The sequence below is a fragment of the Apostichopus japonicus genome, chromosome 19 (genome assembly GCF_037975245.1).
Source record: "Apostichopus japonicus isolate 1M-3 chromosome 19, ASM3797524v1, whole genome shotgun sequence".
In the NCBI taxonomy this organism is placed as follows: domain Eukaryota; kingdom Metazoa; phylum Echinodermata; class Holothuroidea; order Aspidochirotida; family Stichopodidae; genus Apostichopus; species Apostichopus japonicus.
In genome coordinates this window covers 30738980-30758593 of record NC_092579.1, presented here as the reverse complement: position 1 = coordinate 30758593, position 19614 = coordinate 30738980, and the positions used below count along the sequence as shown (strand labels likewise).

The window sequence follows — 19614 nt, the reverse complement described above, 5'->3', positions numbered from 1 at the left end:
AGGTTTAACCTTTCAGACAGTCGTACATGTAGCCAGTGTACCAATCTTTGAGGAGGTGGGGGGGTGGGGGGTGGCTGGGACATCAAATTGTTGGCTGATGTCCGTCCTTTGGAGGGCCTGAGGGGATGGGTCTCGTTCCCTCCCATTTGAGATAGTTTTGTTTGGATAGGGCCTACAAGCAACATGATGGTATCATTTCCATATTTTTTAACTTCATTTTTGGAGTACAAGATTGAATATTGTCAGTGCGTACGACTTTGTGTATGTACGCTATACAGTTTGTATGCAACTTAGTGTTCATCTGCTCAAAAGGTTAACCATTGTCAGAGAAAAGAGGTAAAGGTACCTAAGTTAAAGCTTGTTTAAGCATTTTATCAGTTAATGTTATTGTTTGTTCTGCCTTTATATGTAAAAGCATAATTTAAAGTACAGATAGTGTGAAAACACAGGATTGAAGGTGATATAAACCATTTTAGAAAATCTTTGGTTAAATGTTGATATTACTCAGTTCAGTATGGTAAACTTGCTCCTCTTGTAGCTCAAAATCTATACAGTCATGATATAAAAGTTTGCAAGTTTCATGATAGGCCAAGATCTCAGCTATCATGTGGTGGGTAGGATATACCAGTTCAAAACTTTTATCTATGGTTTAGCAGGTCTTGAAAGTGACGAGTTTAGTGTTTAAGTCGATGGAACAATTAATTGTGGTGCGAGACCTATAGCTTTCCCAGGACTATTTGGCGTTCCATGAAAGTAGGATGAAAGTCCATGTGCACATTTCATCGTTGACGAAACGCACATGGTGATATCACAGTGCACCTCGAGCCATTTATATTATATGTAGCAGTTAAACGATAAACCAACACATTCATACCCCATTCATAAAACCTACTGCGTCCTCCGTGAAGCTAAGGCCGAGAGGATTGCCATATTCCAGAATTAAAGCTAAACATCACCTTCAAGAATTCAATATGGTAAGGTTTGTTTATAGTACTTATTCAAATATTGCTTGACGTAACGGGTTTGGTAAACTAATATTACAAAAATTAGTTGAACGTAGTCAGTTTTACTAGGACCTAGGGCCTAGGCTTGGTGTAACATAGGCTAGGGCAAACGTAGCCTAACTTTAGCAACGTGGAACATTGGTCTGGCTAGCCCATTATTGCTTTTTCTACTATAATAGTAACCTAAGAGGTTGGAGCCTCATAATTCGAGCCATCTTCTGGCTAAATGCAATTGGATTCTCTGTTGGCCAGTTGTAGAAATTAGATAAGAATAGCCAACAAAGTTCCCAACTTTTCCTGATGCAAATGCTGATCATAAATATAAAAGGCCGTGGCTATTCTTACGACTAGTCGTAACAATTATTTATAAACTATTCTTACGACAAAGGCGAATTCAAGCGCAGTAAAGTAAATAAAGCAACTGCGCCTGTAGTAGGGGTAACCCTAACTTTAACCCTAAACCCCAATCCTAACACTAACCCTAACCGGAAATTATTGTTACTCCAGGTCGTAAAAAATAGTTCTCCTGTCATAAAAATAGCAACTGCGCATGTGTAGTCGGAAATTATTCTTACGAATAGTCGTAAGAATAGCCACTTTGAATATAAAATGTGGAAGGGAATGGGGAACATCCTTGCCTTTTGATAAAAGAATGGAATTTTGTTTTGTGGTGGCCTATTTACGCTAGAGCCTAGAGGCAAGTACCAAGACTCAAAATACAATACACAAACTAAAGACAAGTGTAGACTAGCCATGTTCCTGTTACTAGCTTTGTTCTACAGCCTACGGCTACAGGTGGCACTCATGATGTAACACCATGCATGCAAATCGGTGGCATGGATATGTTATAAATTGCTATAATAATGTTTAATTTTATAATAACTATTTAAAGTAACACAAGCGCATTTGCCTTTGTAATTAACTTTGTGACATGCAACTCGGCCCAGATGCAGGATTTCGACTAGTATGTGCAGGTTGGTGGGTTTGTGACATCAAGTGCAAGTCACTTGGGAGCTCTGAGAAAAAAGGCACTGGCATTTCTCTACCAGTTCAGTAGCTAACTAGTACTAGCCCAAGTAGACAAAAGTTGACAAGAACAAGTAGAACAAAAACATGTGATTAGTCTGTTAACAGTTATCAGTCAAAAATGTGGCATAATTCTGTACGGAACATAAGCCTGATACAACCTCTTATTACTGCTAAATATTATTGAACTGCTATCAAAATTTCTATCATGTCTCTCTCTTGTAAGTTGTAAAAGTGTTGCTCAGTTTTATCCCTAAGTGAGGCTAGCCAAAGAAGTCTCAAAGTGCATTTCCGAAGGTGAAAGCTACAATGAGATGAGTACAGTATAGGTGTGGTAAATGAGCAATTTTCCACTCACATTAAAAGTCTGGGGGAGTATATCCATTGGTATGTTAACACACATTTGCATATCACCAGTGGATATTTGTGGTGTGAAATTTTACACTAGTTTGTTTTGTAGAAGTTAGGCAGTTTTTAATTTGATAGATTAATGATGTATTAAAGTGTCTGTTAAATGTTTGCATAGCATACAAGTTATACCGCAAATTGTATTGACTCTCACACAACCCAGTGTAAATGATTTGTAGGGTTTCCTGTTATATGCACTTGACTTCTCTTTTTCCTTGGCTAACTTGTGTTATATTCTTTCGCAGTCTCAAGAAGATGGAGATGCAGAAGTTAACCCCAAGGCTTATCCCTTGGCCACCCAGGAACTGTCCGCAAAAATAATGGACCTTGTCAAAATGGCTTCCACAGAAAAGCAGCTACGTAAAGGAGCAAATGAAGGTAAGCTAGAATTTTGCAAGGCTGCAAGTTTTGCAAGTCTGGTGGAGAGGGCAACTATGCTTGAAGAGCTTCTCACAATTTGGTTTTCGTTCCCATACTCCAAATTAAGTCTTAAGAAATCTTAAGAATCTTAAGAAAAAATCTTAAGAACTTTGCATACATTGATATCCATTGTCTTAGCATCAACTGTCTTCAATTTAGTGAGTAAACTTGTAGGATGCAGAACATTTGACAATGCATTTCCATCATCTCATGTGTTATGAAAGCACTCACTACCAGTGGCTCACTCGTAACCTATAACCTTCCTAAAACGTGTACTATTTCCTCTAACTTGGAACCATGATTTCATAACAATAGATAGTACATCAATTATTTCAGTGCAAAACCTTGAACTCGCCGAAGAAAACGTAGATAGGCACCGGAGTCGCCTTAGTGATCATCATAGAAATGGGCCCTCATGACAAGGTCAAAGTTTAAAGTTAGCAAACACATACTGAGGCTTTAAGTATCTGAAGAAAATGTGCTTGATTCACGGTAAACATCATTTGGCACAATGAATAGCTGGACTGCTTTGTAACAGTGTTAACATTTTTTATTATTACCTTATTGCCCAACTTTTTTGCATGGCCCTGAATAGGAAAAACATAGTCAGAGCTTGAATTGATTATAATGGTGTAAATTACTTCATCACTGACATTTCATTCCTTTCTTACTGTTTTTGTTTTCTTAGCCACCAAAACACTGAACAGAGGACTAGCTGAGTTTATTGTCCTTGCAGCTGATGCTGAACCATTGGAGATATTGCTGCATCTTCCACTGCTCTGTGAAGATAAGAACATTCCATATGTGTTTGTCAGGTCCAAGCAGGGTAAGTTGCAATGTTTATTGCTGAATAATAGGTAGAAATCTCCAGGGATTGAAAGAACCCTGTATTGCTCAGAGATCAGCCAGGCCTTAATCTATGAGATTATAACTGCTATCAACATGTGACACAGTTGAATGTAAGAGTGTTCTGAATATTTGAAGGAATGGTTCATCTCCATAGCATGAGGCTATCAGGCACAGATTATTGCAACTCCTGCGCTCACAAAAGAGATGCATTTATGTAGACTTCAGGTTTAGGTTCTTGGCATCAAATTTCCTGGAGTGATATCTCGATTGGACTTATCCTTCCCAGGAGCCTTTCCCAGTCCCCCCTAATCCCTTCCCCAGTTCCTTTCCTGGGTTTCTTCCTCTCTCTCCGAAGTTAGATTGTTAAAGTGTTGTGATATCTGCACTTGTGATATGACACAAAACTCATTATGTCTGTTCTCATATCATCTGAGCTTTCTATGATGCTAGTCCCTTTATGGAGAGCGGTTTGAGTATCGCAGGAGGTAATTCCTTGTTTTCATTACTTTTGCAGCTCTGGGTCGTGCCTGTGGAGTGACGAGAGCAGTGATTGCCTGCTCAGTTACTATCAACGAAGGGTCACAGCTGAAACCACAAATTCTTCGTGTTCAACAAGAAATTGAGAAACTGCTGATCTAACTACTCTGTACCTCTCCTTGGTTTTGATGAAACAATCTCTTTTAAACTGCTATTTTTACTTGTACTATCATATTTGCATGCCATGCATTCATTTACATAGCATTCATAGTCATCACTGAGTTTCCATTAATTATGCATATTTATATGTTGTAGTATGTTGACTGGTTCCTGTTTCTCATACTTTATCTACAACTACATCACCATTGGCAGTGACCTCTATTACAGGTTGTACTGTATCCAGTCAGATCAAACTCCACACTTACTTTGAATAATCACATTATTCTACATACTTAATTATTGCAGCTTTTAAACCGTTCTGATATACACTAAAAAATCCCTGTTTCAAGTTTTTGAAAATACATTTGTGATACAGGTTCCTTTCATTTCATTGTATATAAAACCAATTTGAAAAAAAAATACAAAAAAAATTCCTTTTCAGATCATTTTCCATTTATTCTTGAAAATTCTTGAAAGAAAAGCAGTGATGAGCATATTTAAGATATGTTTTTCATATTGGAAGTTTTACTGTATGTTGCTTTATAGATCTGTGGGATAGGAATTAAGAGAGGGTGTAGTCATATCATTTTAAGAAACAAGCACTTTTCTGATGTACTGGAAGAGAAATAAAGTTTTGTTATTAAATAGAGAAACCCAAATGCTATTTCTTGACTTTCATTTTTTGGTTTAAGATTTCAAAGTTTATCCTGCAGTCATACTTGAGTGTGAATGTGTCTGTGATGCTAGCTGGTTGTTAATACCTTAGCTCGGGAAGAGCAACTGTAATTGTGCATGTGATGCTAACTTGTTCTTTAAGCACAGAAGGAGCAATTTTGTGAAGGTTTCTGCTGTGCTAGTTTGTCCTTAAAGCAGAACAATAATGACATAAAGCATTGAAGAAAATATACAATTTTCTTCAGAAGTTGTCATAGTGGTTTCTTAAAATAAAGTCAATCTGAAGTCGCAAAATGCTGTTAACTATGGCCTAAACTTGCCGATTTTTGTTTTAAATTCCCAAAAACGTTATAATGATCACGTGACCACATCAATCTTATATCATTATCATGCTAACATGTACTGAGCTTCGTTTACTATACTGCACTGTCCTGAGATAAAGTCAGTATCAACATGCAACAAATGGAAATAGGAACCGTAACTAGCCGGAAAAGGGGCAATAACCTCTCCTCGAATTTTGAATTTAAATGTAAACGTCTAAGAGGAAAAAAGGAGCTTAAAATCACTATGAGACATTCAATGCCTTTTTGGTTTCGATGATTATCGTAACCTTTGCATTGATGTCGTGTGTGTTTGTGATGCCCAGCTTGTAAACACGATATCTAAAGTAGGAAAGGTCAGGACCAAATTTCATTTTTGGTATGTAGAAGTACCACATTAAGTACAAGAAGAATATTTGTTTGGTGGAGGTCAAAGGTCATTTGGGGTAATCAGAGGTTAAATTGTGGAAACCTTGTGAGCATGATATCTCAATATTGGAAGCTTGGGCAGATATACTTGGTACGAAGGTGTATAACATTGAGTAAAAGAAGCCTATTGATTTTGGTGGAGGTCAAAGGTCATTTGGGGACAACAGGCGGGGGGGGGGAGGGGGGTAATGATCATGTAGGGTAAATGTGTTCATATTCAGGAAGTGGCAGCCCCAAACAGCCATGTGACCTACTGCTCTTCCCAATCATGAATATTAATAATGGGCGGGGCTTAATGTACAACTAGTCAGAGCAGTATATACGGCTCTGCAACTAGTTCAAGAAGTCTGCCCTCTATCCGAAGAAGCGCGAAAATGGAACTTCCGAGTGTTGCAACCTGTATATGACCGTGTGACCACGTTATCACGACCACAGAATAGAATATTAGAAAGGTAGGTAGTTTTTAACTATTATCTGCTGTTATCTGTAATATTCTTGTAAATAGGCCTTGAATTCTTAGGCGCTTTTGTTGGTACTGAATATGTATTGTGTTATTAGACGCGACTGTAACAACAAACATGGTATAGCATGTCTGATCCGTCTGCTTTCTAAGTAGCATACCTGTTCCGCGAACATTCATTCCCTAATAATCGTAGGTCATATTGAACCTAAGCCCCGGACCGTCAGAGAGTTAGCTCCTTCAAAGCCTAACTGGTAGGAAGGAGAGGTGAATGAAAGGTTGAGTGACATACAGACGTTGCACGCAGTTACCAATTTTTAGGACCAGCCTTGAGAGATATCATAATCCGGCCCTAGTCATAAAATAGTAAGTAGTACTAGTAGTAGCCTACCGGACATTGCTCATTATGGAATAGGCTAGGCCCATTGTGCAGCTGGGTAGCAACTTGTTTCTAACTGATATAGCCTACATTTGGCTCACCATAAATCGATCCACTGTCCAAGAGTGTGACAAGGTCCTATGATGAAACTGCTCCAGTGGCTTAGCCAGTGAAAAAACGCCGGGGAGGGGGCAGCGAACACATTGCATTTTCAGTACATTCAAGAAGGTCTTCGAGAAAGGTTTTTATAATGTTATTTATGGAGTCCTTACAAGAGGACCCTAACCCTAAACCCATCTGTCCAACCTGGTGGCTAACGCACTCAGCTTCTATAAGGGCCTTTCTGAACAATGACGCCGAAGATGTCATAGAAGCATTAGGTACAGCATCAGCTGAGTTCGGCACCAATATATCATCCAGAGCCACAAGAATGATGAAGTGTGTCTCATCTGTCAGTTGCATTCTCGGATTGCTGGCTGCTCTGCCAATCATTCAATGCCTCGAGAAATTCAACCAGGCCCTGCAAAGCTCCGAAGTAACCATATCAGGTATGATCGAATCCGCAGGAGTAGTAGGAAGGAAACTTCAGCGGCTTTGTTCTGAAGAATGTTTCAAGAGTATTTTAAACGATACACACAAGAAGGCAGCAAAATGGCACCTGGACCCTCTAGAAATATGCCAGTTTAGAATCCCTGACGCATGTGATGGCAAGCAACTTGTGCAGTCCACTGAAGAGAAGTTCCGCAGTGAGTATTACAAGGTACTTGACAGCTCTGCTACCAATCTAGGTCATTACTTCGCGTCTACGGACATACAGTAGCCACACAGAACAAGTTGCGGCAATGTTGCTGAATGGAGAACTCCACCCAGATCTCGTGAGTTGGTACCCTGAGCTCTCCGACAATCTTAAGCTTAGTCTGCCTTTCTTTCAAGGCCGGTTCCAGTCGTCGTCAGTTGAAGGGTATAGACAAATATTCAAGTCGATGAATACAGCGGTACGGGCTATGTTTGGCGAAGTCAAAGCTCTCTTGCGGTGGCTCCTCGTCTCCCCCGCCAGTTTGACGGAAGCCGAGAGATCTTTTAGTGCTTTGAAGCGTTTGAAGATCTGGCTACGGAGCACCATGACTCAACAGAGGCTGAACCATGTGATGGTGTGCCATATTCACCGCGAATGTCTAACCCATTGAAGCCTGAGGAGTTAGCAGAGAAGTTCGTTGGTTCCTCGGATTACAGACGCCGCATCTTCGGGCATTTCCAGGAGAAAACTACTGCGCTCCGTCATTATCATAAGAGACGGCACTTCATAGCTGGAGCCAAAGCCTGTACATATTTGTTGTTTAGTTGTAGATGGTGTTTCAAAGATGGTGCCCGTTTCCTAATATTGGGGAAATGAAATAGGGAGCATATTCTGTGGCAGCGCATCCCATGTTACCTTGTTGTTGAGTGATACCAGAGTTTACTCCACAGTGAGAACACTGGGTACACGGTGGTTACATGGTACGCTCCGACCAGAATTCACCCGATTACCAGATGCAGATCCACCTAGCAACTGAGGTAACTTGCGTGAGGACCCCAACGAACAACCACTGATTTATTTTGATGCCTTCATCACTTTAGCCACCACTCACATGGGTCCTATTCTAAGTATGACAATACATGCGCATGTGTGAGGTCCTGAAAATATTTTGCAGGCAAATGCAGTTCTAGTTACTGTTAATATTACTATTGTGCCACTTTGAGATGTAGGCCTAAGTGAACACATTTATACTGCATTATGCATATACTCTAACATTCTATGGAACTTGTGAATTACCGTGACCGTTGCTTGGGGAACATTCGCATTGCACATATTAATATATTAATGAAGGGATCAGTTTATTATCATTACTGTTTTAGAAGGGACTTTTATCATTGCGTATACCTTTAGGATTGTACTTGCTTCTGAACAAAATACAAGAACTTACGGTGGAGCAGAAATCATTACAAAATTCCATACAACATTTACATACGTGGTGACATTATCAAGAACCACAATGCCATTATCTATATAAGTCATGCATGATTATTGCTAAAATAACGGAATATGCCAACATGAAAATCTTTAAATTATAAGAGATATCTCTGGTAGGCTCCTTCAGGGCTATTTTTTAGATGACCATTATCAGCTCCTTAGTGCAGGCCTGAATATTAATGTTAATCCTTTGGTTTATACATTCTACTGACTACTCAACAATAACAAGTTGTTCATATTTCCAACAGCTGCGTGCACCCTTGGATGACATCATTCAACACTATTTGTCCATGACAAATTTGTATTATGTTGTAAACATGCCATTTGTGGCCATAAAAGTCTTATTTCTTCCTGTTGATTTTGTTGTTGTATGTGATTAACTGACCTTATGGTCTATGTCTTAGACTACATAGTACAGTCACTTTAATTGATGAACCTCAGCTGTTTTTAAAAGGAGTAAAAAAGTTGCAGAAGTACAACCTGGACTGATATAGCAATGGCTACGATCAACATTCTACAAAATATCAAAATTAATTGTGTAACTGTTTGCTGAATGTATGATTAAGTCATGAATATTCACATGGCCTGAATGATAAACCACTCAGTTGGGAAAAGTTTTTTCTATACTGTATTGTCATGTCCCGCTTCAGAGCACTCGTTTTGTCAGCACGAGCAGTATGAATATCATGTTTCTATCAGATCAAGGTTAGGAACTGTTTGTACTGTCAATACCAGAGCTTTGAGAGCATGATATTGGAGTACAGTTTAGAGAGGTACTAGCTGATAAACACCATCGCAGGAATCATTCATAGGAAATGTTGTTTGTGAAGGATATATGCGCGCTTTATATAGGATATCATTACAGTTAAACCTTACTCTAATAATAAGTTGGAACTCATAACTAGCTTATGAATATTTATATCCCAAGTATAAATCAAAATATGTCGAATACATCATACAGAATTGATCCTGGTGTCCAACCATTGGTAAACTCACCACATATGCCCTCGCCCATCCGCCCATGTTCCGTTCATTGAATTAATTTAATTCTGTTCTTCGGCCCGCTCAGTGTACAGTCGGTGCGGGAGAAGATTATCTTAAGGACAGGGTATGCAGGCCATATGCAGGATTTCCAATGGGGGAGGAGACTCTTATTGAAAATGTGGAACTTTTAATTGAATGTCGTCATGGAATTTACGACACGAATGATTTTGAATGACCTGCATCGGATTATTCACTTCAATAGTAGTTAAGTCGGTGACGGGCTGTGCTGAGCTTTTCCAAATTCTCATCATAATGTCGTTTGTATACCTGGTTTTTAGTGCCAACAAGCTTTCAGAAGGAGGCGGCGTACCCCCTTCCTATATCAAGACAAACTCAGGCTCCTGCACAATTACAAGTGTGGTCTGTTTGAAACCATAACATTCTACTAATACAAATTTAAAAATTGGAATGGATATAATTGAACAATTGAGGGCATTGACCACTTTCCCCTTCCCCTTGACAATTGAATTTCCTTATCTCATTACTTAGCTACAGAGAAAGATGACTCGCTATCTGCATCGATCTTTAGCCGGGTGATTATATCGACTTGACTTGCAGATAGGTTTGCAACTCAGTTGCCAGTTACGATAAGTTAATAACGTGACTGTTCTTATTGTATAAGATTGTAATATTTGAAATGAACTCAACAGAGGGAAATGTTTGTTGTTATCTGAGCTGAAGTCCATTCACCCCAAACCTACCTTTTTGTATTTAACTCTAGGCGCGTAGCCAGGAATTTGCCAAGGGAGGGGCGAAAATGTAGAAAAATTATCAGAGCCGTTGATACGGCATTGAATACTCTCTAAGCGTAGCGCCACCATGGTTTGCGCGAAGCGTACACAAAATATTTGGCTGAAAATGCCTCCCAGATCGCTGGAAATGGCACTTCCCAGGCCTTGTAAGTTGCATCTTAGCATTTTCTCTTTTGAAATTACTAGCGATATCATAAAAACATTAATTTAAAAAAGAAATATGCTCAAGGGGGGCGGCTGCCCGCCCCCCTTGGCTACGCGCCTGTTTAACTCTCATTTTTTCTGATCTGCCTGATCCTTGGTCTGTTCTTTCTAATTGGGCAAATGGTATGAAATTATTTTTCATTCCCATGAACAAGTCTTGCGCCCTCAAAATAGTTACCTGAAGGCGTGGCTGCTGATTGGTGTTTGCTTACTTGTTGATAGTCTGCCTCATGGTAATACTATAAGGATTTTTATGTGTAGTAGAGTAATAATAGCAACCACAGCCCGGACCAAACAAAACACACCTTATTATATTACTACATATGTACACTGTGAACGTATCTATGTGTGTGACTGGACCTTGGATCAGCGGACTGTGGTCAGTTACGCTACAATCTGTTGCTTATTGAAGCCATCGTTGTCTGCATAAACTTCTTCTCAATATTGAACATAAAGGTAAGCAATTTATTGAGTGCACTACATTATGGTGTATCGCAAAAAGAAAGAAAAAAGTTTCTTTTACGAAACAGCACTCCAGGCCAGCAATGCAAATAGGACTAGGCCTAACTTTAGCATAAGTTTGATTATTCATTTTAGCCTAAGTTGATATTGGTAGTAACTAATTAGTTATATCATTGACTGGGAGAAAATTCACGCGAGATCATGAACAGAGCTTCGTCAATAAGTATAGGCTACCGACGTTGCGAACCTTTAAATTTTTGTAACCATAGAAAAAAAAACGAATAATTATCGTGGCACCCCGAGGGGGAATGTTTCTTACTGTAAGTGTAGGCCTACATAAGAAAAATTTCACACTTCAAGTTCAAGTTACCTACACTACAGAAATGGCCAGCCTTAAGGTAAAAAGGGGAAATATTGAACGAAATAGGCTAGGCCATGTTTGCTTTGCATCTTTGGTGAATTGTGATTGAATGATACTTGAGAATTTGCCTTCATTCTAATTTCTAGTCCTACTGCTACTGTGCTAGGTCTAATTTCTAGGTATAGTGTACACACGGTCTGAAATCACAAATTGGTTGTTTAATTGATTTATATATAACTAACTTATAAAACTTTATTTAGCCTATGACTCTGGTAAGATACAGAAGCAACCTTCTACAGCTCTGCAGAATTTCATACAGACTACGCCCTTATCATTTTCATCAGCTGTGTATTGGTATAAACAATTTAGCCATGCATTTTGTTATGCTATAAGATCCATGAACGGTTTTGTTCATGTTTATCAATCATGGGTAAAGACAGTTCGCATAGAGTTTGAAGACTACAATATTAATTCAATATATTCATGAATAATTTGTTGTCCGGTTACATATATATAAAAATGAAGTGATATGTATTTCATACAACACAAATACATAAATTGAAAAGAAGAACCCAGAAGAATTTAATATGCAGTATTTTGAGGAGCTGTACATGTGTCTATAATCAGACCATTATATGTTGGATACATAAATATATAACTACAGCATTGTTACGAACGCAGGATTCTGCATCCGGGACGCAATGTTTTGGCCAGGGAGGCAAAATCTTCAAATCCTTGCGTCCCGCGGACTCAAACTTTTTTTGGAGAAACAAACCCCAAGTACACACTCACAACTAGGTCATAGGAAAACATAAAAAAAAACATATTTTTGAATGAACATCTTTCATTATTTCTTTCAAAAAACCACAAGTTCTTCTGAAAAGAACCAAAATTTCTCACAATCCTACAGATCATTGAATTCGTTTGAAAAATAAATATATCATAACAATCAACCAGCAAGGTACAGGGTTCACAATTTACTCCATTAAAGAGATTTTCATGCTAAAAATAGACAATGCTTTTCCAAATTTCCCTTGATTTGATTGGCTAATGGTCCCATCTATTGTCTACAAACATGTTTGCATCTATAGTGCTCAATGAACACGAAGTAAGTTGTTTAACAACTATAACTTATATACCGAAATAACAGTTAAATATGCAGAAAAATATGCAGAAACAGAAACTAACCGGACAACAGGTCAACGAAGGGACACAGATGAATTCCTTGGTCACGTTGTATAATAATACCCACACTTTACTACAACTAGCTGCCTAAAAATTCAGCATAGTTCTACAGTACCGCAAGCACAGTTTCACCTACGTAGTTTGGTAAATGAGCACTCTAACAAGTTATTTTGGGCAGAAACTGATTCTGCACACTACGTATATTCATACCTGTTTATTATTAGTAGTAGTAGCACTGCCTTCTACAATATTAATACTGATTCTGGGGACAACCCTTGTAGTACATTGTAACTTGAACACTTAAAATATCAGCATGTTGTGGTGAAATTTCTTTCATTGAAAACCAACCGTTTGTATTATATGTGGTAAATATATAGTAGTATGTTGTTGTTGGTTTTCCTACCAGGCTCTTGATAATAGTTTATAAATGATATGCATGAACCCTGTCTATATGGGATTGCTTTACTTTCTAGTATTTTATGTGAAAGTCCAATTTCGGCTTTTACCACTTCAATCCACCAAATTCCCAGGGCAGTGCTGACTTGATAAATTGATATTGAATACACAGCACTGAGGGTTATAACTAGTCACCAGAGGTCACTAAAAGCCAATTAAATGGAGCTGTGTACTCACAGTACAAACTACTGTATGAATGCTGCAGGTTGTGGCTTGCAGGCTGAGTGTGATGTCAGTAATGATGAGTGGGTTCAATTTAGTACACACCTGGCTTGTTATGTTTGGGGGTCCAAAGGAAACCTGTGCTTGGACCAGTGTTTCAGACATTTAATGGTTTTTGCATACAGATGCTACAAGCATGGGTTAAGTGATAAACTAAACTCAGAAAGAAAATATCATAAAGAAATAATAGACATGAATGATCACACCAACTTGAACATACTGAACAATTGCAGGACTTCTTATTTGGTACTGCTACTGTATAGGCTTACTATATAGGGTACTGTTACTGTTACATTGATTACTAACAACACATGTATGTTAAAAAGGCAAGAAGTTTGTAAGGTGTGGCTGTTCTTTTGTAGAGGTAGAGGTGAGACTTCCTTGAGGTACATTGTCAGTGGTATTGGCTGTACTTCAGTGGAGGTTAGACTTCCTTGAGGTACATTGTCAGTAGTATTGGCTGTACTTCAGTGGTGGTGAGACTTCCTTGAATTGACATTGAGACTTCCTTGAAGTGCAATGTCCATGTAAGCAATACAAACTGTTCATAGCCATTGAAAGCCTTCAATAATCAGATTATGTACATTAGTGACTTTCCCCGGCTAGGCTGGACTAATGGACTACTACCTACAGATTTGTTGTGCTAGTCAACTGTTGATTGGCTGTCACACAGTTTGTCCTAACTTAATTGATCATCCCTATTAAGCAAAGTAATATTGGTATACAGTATCAGGTGACTGTTAAAGTTCTCATTTTGTGGAGTCAGTTTAGTCTAATATTACACACTAATTATTATTATAATTAGCTAGCATTCACTTTATAAACTCAAAAAGGTTGAAGAAATCAATGACAATTCTGCAATGCTGCACCTCCTTATGTGCGAGTCTTAAATATAAACAGGGTTTCAGCGGCCTGGAAAAGTCATGAAATTTGATTTTCATTTTCCAGGCCTGGAAAAGTCATGAAATTTTGGAAAGATTGTAACCTTTTTTTAATTGCATGTGTAGGGTGTATATGTATATTTTTATTATAATTGTAAATAACTTTTTTTGGGTAACCCATGTTTAGGCAAGATTTTCCCATTGACTTAGTGTGGTGTTAGGCTACCATACGTGGTCGAAGATAGCAGCAATAATGAAACCATTATGGATGTGTTATTTCCAGCTAATTGCGTCATAATTTGAGCGAATATACAGATGGCTAGGTTAGATTTTCCCATTGATTTAGTGTGGTGTTAGGCTACCATGTGGTCGAAGAAAGCAGCAATAACTAAACTATTCGATGAATATTTTTAGTGCCAGCTAACTGTGACACAATTTGAGCGAATATACAGATGGCTAGGCTAGATTTTCCCATTGACTTAGTGTGGTGTTAGGCTACCACGTGGTCGAAGATGGCAGCAATAACAAAAATAATTAGTGAATATTTTCAGTGCCAGCAAACTGCAACTTAATTTGAGCAAATAAACAGATGGTTAGGCTAGATTTTCAATTTTCCATGTTGACTTATTGTAATGTTAGGCTATCATGTTGGCGGAGATTTGTGGAGATGTTAGACAAACATAGTTTGTAGAATGCTACGTGTGTCTTTGTTGTCATCAAGCAGCTAGCTTTGGTAGTCAATAGAATGTGCTTTACTTGTTATAGCTACTGTATATTAATGATTCAAGCATAAATATTGAAAGAATCCTCACAAATATTATTTTTTCATAGGCTTAAAGTTCATAGAAGGAAAGACTGACAAGAAAATTTACGGGATGTTAAGGGTTGCTAAAAAAATAATAAATCGCAGGCTTTTTACTAAACATTTATTCCAAATGCGATTGTCAGTCAAATATTTATGTTGTTTTAAGCCATCTGACGTATATTTCAAAGTTTTCTTTGATTGATCTTGTTTCTGGGAATAAGATAGTTTGGTACAGTAGTATGGTAGTACACTGTATATAGGAAGCTGTAGCTTACTCCTACCATCCTGTCTTAAATTTCGGTTTGGAATTCTCTTTACTTTCAATGTAAAAAAATATGGCTACATAATCATAGATGGCAAAAAAAACTTTGGATGGTACTTTCTTACTTAATTTCTTATTCATGAGCTGTATCAAATTAATTTTAACATTTAATACAGATGATGGGAGGTCTGGACATCTGTGCCAGTTTTTGGTTACGTTAAATTCAAAGAAGTAAAACAGTCAATGACTTTGGTATATGTTCTTAATTAAAGAATGAAATATGTTATATACAGTAACACTCTGTTTTATGTTTTGTCTCCACTTTGGACACTGCATGGAGCAACAACTTACTTGATTGAACTGGACCTTGGTTTTTGTACAAATTTGGTCATGAAAAGGTCATGAATAGGTCATGGACAAGTCATGGTATTTTATTTTCCTTTGGTGCAGGAACCCCTGTATAAATCCAGGCTTCATTTGACCTAAGTTGACAACCAGCATGTGCCATACTATTCTTGCAAAAGAGTGGAATTGAAAGATGTTGGTATAACCGAAGTTATACAGAGGTCATTGTTGTAGAAATCTAGACTAACAGTATTTATCCTGATGGTATATTACATGTTAGACCTTAAAAAAAAGACTTCAGGGACGATCAAGGAATGCCTCTTTCTTCCCTGTTTAAGAAGGGCAAATGTGGCTGCATATGAAATGGTAAATAAGTAGGCTTCTCTTCTACACTGCATTTTCAAACAGTGTCAATCGAGTGCTCTTTGCACCTATGTACCAACTCTTGTGTGATACAGTTCCAGTAACTGTAGCAACGGTTGAAGCAGAATTGATGATGGATGAATGGAATTGAATATTTAATGAAGGTCCTTGCATAATTTGTGAAACTGCTCTTTAGTGTGCACAGTGAATATTACCAATTTCTGCCCTTGCATGTTCAGTGAGCTGTAGCATATATCTAGTCTGGATTATGTATGCATACATGCAGGCAGGCTCTTGACACAGCTCTGTGTGGTACTCTACAGTTGTTAATTAATTTATTCAAATTATTTTTACAGCAACCAGTACTTCCATGTGCAGTTTCTATCCCAAACTACCTTGTAACATGTATACAGGCTGCAATTAGTAAGGATTTGTTTTCAGAGCTTGATGACAGAAATGTCCTTAGCAAATAGTGGAATAACCAAAACACTGCTATCCGAGAATACATACATATAGTTGTAAGCCTTGCTCAGACCTAATTTCTCTAGTGAATTGGGAGCATTTTGGATGTTGGTGAAAGGTTTAAGGTTACAACTTTTCATTTACAAATATTCAAAGTGAAAGCCTGATTGCAGATCAATTTCATTAGCATGACTAGCCAACTTCAACTCTAAGTTCTGTGGAAACAACTAAACATTTTGTGACTTAGGTGATTGGTAAACCTATTGCAAGAAGTTCCCACAGGTATGTAATCTGACTGTAAATTGTATCTGTAGTAAATACACTTTGCACCTGTCCCCTGTCCACCATCCCCCAGTCCTGGTTCCATCTAAATGTATGTGTCTAATATCTGTCTCCAGAATGACCTGCTGTACTGCTACAGCTTCAGCCTACAAGGTTCTTAGGATCACTTCCTTCCTTGTAATGATACATACTGTATGTATCCCAGTGCCTTAAGTAAACATACAGTTTTGTGATAATATGTAATAATATATATAATAGGAAATGAAATTCTATAATTGATACGTAGTTGGTTATTCAATGCCGTCTATGAAAACACAGTAATAATTTTTGCCAATTAAAGAGGGTAGGAGGACATAGTCACAAGAAACCCTGGCAGGTTAGGGTGTGTGTTACTTGTGTGTCTGCACTGCTGGGGATGAGCTGCTCAACATGAATGAATCTGAAATTCATCTACAGTAATGTCACCAGTGTTCCAGTTGTAACATTTCAGGACAAAATCTCATGCAATGTTAATTTTTTTATGTTATGTTTTTTTGTCTTTAATATACAGTAGACGAAAACCTGTAGACTAGTGCACAGTGTGTGATAAAGTGTTAAGGAAATCATCATCCATGCTAATAATTATGACAAGTTTACTGACATATTAATGAATCCACAAAACGTAGTGATGGAAAGGAGCTTTAGTTCACATTGCTTTCTGATATACTTCGTCAATGCCACTCAAAACAGGATTCCAGTACGCTCAGCGCAGGATTCCAGTACACTCAATACAGGATTCCAATACATACAGTACATTATATATGTATCTCTGCAATATTTCATGATGTACTGGGGATTAATTTCTTGTGATTATTAGTGCATGAATAATTTACTTAGAAATCATTTCCACATGGAGTGCTTTTACATTGGCTTGTCAAAATGCAAGCTGTACCAAGGTAAAAAAAAAAGGACTGCATTGTTTTATTCTTGCATGCATTAATTATATTTTAGCTGGAGCTCTACAACAGAGTTGATCTCTGACATTCTATCAGTGCAGGTTACAGTACTACTTGGAACGGCATTGATGTAGGTCTGTATGCATGGAACATTATGTGAGAATTACCTTAATGTCAGTTTGCTGGACATGTGTTGTATTCATATATCATGACATATCTCCATGCAGCAAGAAATTGCCGTAGACGGGATATTTGGAGGGAAAATGAGGTTGAATATGCAGTGTATAGAGAAGTTATCATAGAGATCTCTGACACTCAGCTCATTGGTTATGCGTAAACCTGAACTGCTAGTAAACTTTTGCTTTTGACAAAAATGAGGCCAAGAAATGAGTATCCATTGCAACCTGTATATGTGGCCACCATTAGTCTAGGAGTGGAAACAAGTATTAAAGAGTAGTGGGAAGTCCTTATTACTACTGCTCTATGTGCTGTAGCAATACCCATGCACCATTAGTCTAGGAGTGGAAACAAGTATTAAAGAGTACTCATAATTCCTTATTAATACTGCTGTACTACTGTACTGTAGCAATACACATGCACCCATGCAGCAGCATTAGTGTAGTAGGGAAGATTCAGTGTTTGTAAATACAATAACCCTCATCTATTGATGACCTCAAGGATATATTTTTAGGTGATTGGAAATTCAGCCATCTTGGATCCAGGGGTGAATTATCCAAAATCAATCAGGTCAGGGTAAGATTCCTGTCGATATGTTAAACCAGCAAAAGATGATATAGGCCGATAGGATCAATGGTGTTAGCTTGTTTGCACAACTTCATTAATGTGCAGACCTGTACAATGCAGTCAGCATGCTGGTATGAAAAATGATGTAGGCCCATGGTAGGATGAATGACCAGTGTTAGATTGTGTGCACAGCATCATTAATATGTAGGCCGATAGGATCAATGGTGTTAGCTTGTTTATGTTTACAATGCAGTCAGCATGTTGGTATAAAGTTTGTCCCTTATATACCAACATGTCTCATGATGTGTGTCAGGATTTACAGAGACCACTGATGGAAGGATAGGGTTGATGTCCCTTGCATTTGATGTGTAGTTACTATCACATTGAGTGTTAACAGATTATATCTTACCTATACAGTACATATAATTAATGTGTGTCCTCATGTCTGCCTGGTCAAACAAATACACACAATTTTCATATTGATCTGTCAAGTTCCAAACTTTCAATATGAGTCCCTATTAAGTATTTCATGATGCCAAAGTCTACCAGCATAAGCCATTACTGCACATAAACTCAATCAATTGGACAGCCTTTTGTTCTGTTAGTGTTTCTTACACCACTGCAGTTGTATACTTTACACTGTTTGGCCAGCAATCTTTCTACTGCAATGGGAATTTGATTACAACTAAATGCTGGTAGTAAAAGGTTTAGTCGTATATTGGTGACAGTTGCATGATTGTATATATCACAGTTAGTATAGTCTATGTACAGTAAATCAGCACTTACTGTACATCAGTAATGCATTTCTTTCTTTTGTCAGTATCAATCATCAATTACAGACTATAGGTATTAATACATGTTTGCTACTAGTCTGTTCACCAGAGTATTCAAGAATATGAATGACCAAAGCAACACTCTTGTAACAAAAAACAATTCTAATCAAAGATCTATGAATACATCACCAATTTAAGTGGACTTTGCCCAATTTTCTACATTTTTACTTTAGTTGGAGAAAGGTACTTCCCTATCTCTTCCACTACCTTCCTCTGCCCCTATCCTCCCTCACCTATGCTATGTTCCCTACCTCCTCCCTCCCTCACCTCCCCATATTCTTTTGCCCCTCTCCTCCCCTATCTTCCACCCCTGTACCCTCCCTCACCTCCCCTATGTTCACCTCCCCTATGTTCCCCACCCCCTGGGAGTTCATGCACCCCAGTTAGGGAACCCCAGCC

General features: G+C 38.1%; 2 protein-coding genes across 10 annotated transcripts in view; both read left to right on the top strand.

Annotated features, from left to right (window-relative positions):
• Window positions 1-814: 814 nt before the first annotated feature.
• On the top strand, window positions 815-5002 carry LOC139960280 (NHP2-like protein 1). Its single transcript, XM_071958535.1, has 4 exons — window positions 815-974; window positions 2684-2816; window positions 3547-3684; window positions 4222-5002. The coding sequence occupies exons 1-4, from the start codon at window positions 972-974 to the stop codon at window positions 4344-4346; spliced, it is 399 nt and encodes a 132-aa protein (XP_071814636.1). The 5' UTR covers window positions 815-971; the 3' UTR covers window positions 4347-5002.
• Window positions 5003-6119: 1117 nt separating this feature from the next.
• The window catches only part of LOC139960711 (sodium/calcium exchanger 2-like), a 55403-nt gene continuing 41908 nt past the window's right edge, over window positions 6120-19614 (top strand). For 5 of the 9 annotated variants that reach the window (XM_071959303.1, XM_071959302.1, XM_071959299.1 and 2 more), the window contains exon 1: window positions 10865-11073. The gene's annotated coding sequence lies outside the window, so the exon portion shown is untranslated. Of the gene's footprint in view, window positions 6220-10864; window positions 11074-19614 lie in introns of those variants that run through there. The other 4 variants (XM_071959306.1, XM_071959304.1, XM_071959305.1 and 1 more) reach the window with 2 other exon arrangements.